Source organism: Glycine max, chromosome 20 (genome assembly GCF_000004515.6).
Source record: "Glycine max cultivar Williams 82 chromosome 20, Glycine_max_v4.0, whole genome shotgun sequence".
Taxonomy (NCBI): Eukaryota; Viridiplantae; Streptophyta; class Magnoliopsida; order Fabales; family Fabaceae; genus Glycine; species Glycine max.
In genome coordinates this window covers 36,815,733-36,819,107 of record NC_038256.2, presented here as the reverse complement: position 1 = coordinate 36,819,107, position 3,375 = coordinate 36,815,733, and the positions used below count along the sequence as shown (strand labels likewise).

Sequence of the window (3,375 nt, the reverse complement as noted above, 5' to 3'; positions counted from 1 at the left end):
CTCACCACAGTGAATGAAGTGATCAAGCGCTGTCTTGGCAAGTAATCCAACAGCGCAAAAATAAGCCAGTTAAGCCCTGAAAACCAGTTAAGTGCCCCCTAACTAATTTGTTGCATCTTTATCCATCAATTATCAGTAGTTTAGCATATAATATCATCAAATTCATAAGGAAAGGCAAAATATCAACAATTGGATTAAAGAGGAGGAATAAAGAGGTCTCTTTTCGGCTTTTCGCAATTCTTGTTATTATTTTAGAAAAGTGTTTGCACCAGTAATGACTGGGTCTGGGTGGCAGTAGCGGATACCGTAAAAAGCAGACTTAAGATGTGATAGTATATATAATACGGTTTTATATATATATATATATATGAAAGAAATATTTTTAACATTCTTTCGTAAAAGTGTGCTTAAAAATTAGGCGTTAGAGATGTTTATGTACCAGCACTTTTGTTCTTGAAACTGTATCTTAAACATTACAAAAATGAAAGGAAGAGAAATATGTATATAATAATAAAATATAACAAAAAAGAGAGATGGAAAGAAATAATAGATGTTGATAAAATATGTATAAATAAGTGTTCATGAATCATTTGAAACATTGTAGTGTCCATTGTCTTTCTTATTTCTATTTTCAAGAATGATAAAAATAGAGGTTGAAAGAAGAGAATATAGAAATAAAAGAGGAAATGATAGATGTGATGATATAAAAACACGAGAGAAATAAATAAATAAAATAAAATAGAGATAGAAAAGAAAGTGATGACTAATAGTAAATATTTTCCTTCTATTTTATCGGCAAACATTGTAGCTTCCATAAGTTTAAATGCATATTAGGAAAACCTAGGACGTACTTAGAAATATTTATTTTAAAAAAATTGTACAACATGATCATGAAAGCACAACAGTAGTGATTAAAATTTAAACTCAAGTACACAACTATCACAATGATTGGCACATGCAGCAAACAGAATTTCCACCTATTCCTCCAAGTTCTATTCTAACTTATAAGCAGAACCTAATTCCTAGTCATTAATATTAAACACAAGACAATACATATAGCTAACAAGAAGTTCAAAAATAGCCTCCAAGAAACTATATATACATGGACACATGGAAAAGTGAAGCATATGAACTTGCAAGGTGAACATATTTGACTAAAATTGCTTAATTTACATGATTGAACATGCATTAGGGTTGTCATCACTGAAGAGGGAGGTGAGCTTCTCATCCGGTGCGTTAGGGTTGGGGAGTGCTTGTTCAGTGTTTTTCACATACCCAGAGGGTGCCTTCTTGTCATATGCCTGTGCTACATAGGGATATGCCACCAAGTTGTACTGAATATATGGCCAAAATTCAGCTCTTTTTCCTGTGCTTTGCACTTTCTTTAGGACCTTGTTTCTATCCACATAGCCTGTCACCGTTACCCTGCTTTGCTTTCTATTCACCTCTACTTGTTTCACACCTGGATTCATTTTTTCATATGGTTTATAAGGTTCAAACTTAGTTAACTATAATAAGTTCTTTGTTGATTTTCTCTAGTTACCAACAACATTTGCATGATGTCCTTTGAGAATTTGAACGGTTTCGTAGAGCAAATTAGCAAACTATACCAAAAAATGTTTTATTATATAGGACAAAACTTAGACATAGTCTGTCGACTGTTGTTGGTGAGGTTCTGCTATCAGAATTAGAGTTTCATTGATAATTTGCTCAATAAATGTTTACATTAAATATCAATATAGGTTATCAGGTAAAACTCTAATTTTGATTAGAGAACATAACTAAAGTATTTAAGAAACTGTATATATGTTTTCTTCTATGCTGATTTTTATCTATGAAAATAAGGTTTATTTTCATATTTTTACTTGAAAAATTGGAGACAAAAATGAGAGTGTAATTAAGGAAGAGATAACAACCTGACATGTTGGAAACAGAATTCCGAACTCTTCTTTCACAGCCATCACAGTCCATTTTCACCTTGATTTCAACTGTCTGCAAGACAAAGAATTAAAAGGAAAATAAAATGCGAATTTGCTTGAGACAAACCACCATAAACACACACACACACATAAGGGACACGAGCTCATGAAAACCTGCATTGGTTTGCGTTTCTTTTTTTGAGTGGAAATTGAGAAGTAATCTGAAAGGAAATCAAGAGCACCCATTTCCTTGGTTCTTTTTTTAGCACAAAAATAAATGGAGAGCTAAAAAAGGACTTTGAACAGGGGAAGAAGAGAAGACAGAACAGAGTATTTGACAGAGAAAGAGAGAGAGAGAGAGAGAGTGAAAGCAAATTGAAGAGGAAGGGAGGGAAGAGGCTCTATAAGGCTATAACAATGTTTTGCACTAGGAAATAATGCATTTACAAGGGAAGTGGCATCCTTAATATATGCATTACTTGTGCTAAAGTTTAATGCATAAAATAATGGTTAGATAAGGACTTTTGTCTCTAATTATGTCTGTCTAGTGTCTACACAAATATCGTGACAATAGCCACTTGACATGAATAGACAAAATTATTGAATCTCGCCAGTTAATTATTTGAGAATGATAGGGGGTAAAATATTTATTATCAAGCCGCACTCTAGCTGGTTTCTTTTGCTCAAAGAAACGCATTTTTTCAACTTTCAACTTTCTTTTGATTGTTCTGCACAAAGGCAAGCATCTTCTTCTGGACACCTGTATCACAGTGATTTGACTTCAGACCCCATTGCTTCTGTTTAATTTTATTTAAAACTCGTTTCTTGAGGTACTGATCAATTACGTTAATATTAATATTACTAAATAAAATGTAAGCCAACATTTTCAACAAAAAATATGTTTCTTTTATCAAGAATATTTTTCAATCAAGAGACAAGAGTCATAAATTAATCTTTCTGAAACGTGAAAATCATTTAGGCCGGTAAAGTTTAACTTACATCTTTTGAGAGAGTTTTAATAAAGTTTTTCCATTATACGTGATAAAAAAGTGGAATCAGATTAGACAGATAACTGATTTTAACAGAACTAATTTTGAATAAATCGAAATATGTATTTAAATTAATTTTAATTATGAATTTTATATTAAAATGTGTGCGTGTAAAACAATATTGTTTTCTAGTGTAAAACAAACAACTTAAGTTATTTGCCAAATTTTGTACTCATGAACGTTAACTCATTATATTTGAGTATATATCTCAAAAGACAATGAAAAATTAACCCTAATAGTATGTTTCAGTACGAAATCAAAACTGAAAATCCAGTATCTCCTTTACTCAAAAGTATAAGTAAAGAAAACAACTTCGTAATCATTAATTTCATTGCAACCATTACCGTAGTAGCATCGTCTATAAATGCGATGGATCTTTTCTGTTTTATTTTTGGTGGAAATGACGT

The 3,375-nt window shown here is 31.6% G+C and overlaps 1 protein-coding gene across 1 annotated transcript; it reads right to left on the bottom strand.

Moving 5' to 3' along the window:
- Positions 1–891: 891 nt before the first annotated feature.
- Positions 892–2,360, bottom strand: LOC100798163 (heavy metal-associated isoprenylated plant protein 20). The gene is made up of 3 exons (XM_003555900.5): positions 2,094–2,360; positions 1,917–1,992; positions 892–1,462 (listed from the first exon to the last, which is right to left on the bottom strand). The coding sequence occupies exons 1-3, from the start codon at positions 2,163–2,165 to the stop codon at positions 1,170–1,172; spliced, it is 441 nt and encodes a 146-aa protein (XP_003555948.1). The 5' UTR covers positions 2,166–2,360; the 3' UTR covers positions 892–1,169.
- Positions 2,361–3,375: the final 1,015 nt, after the last annotated feature.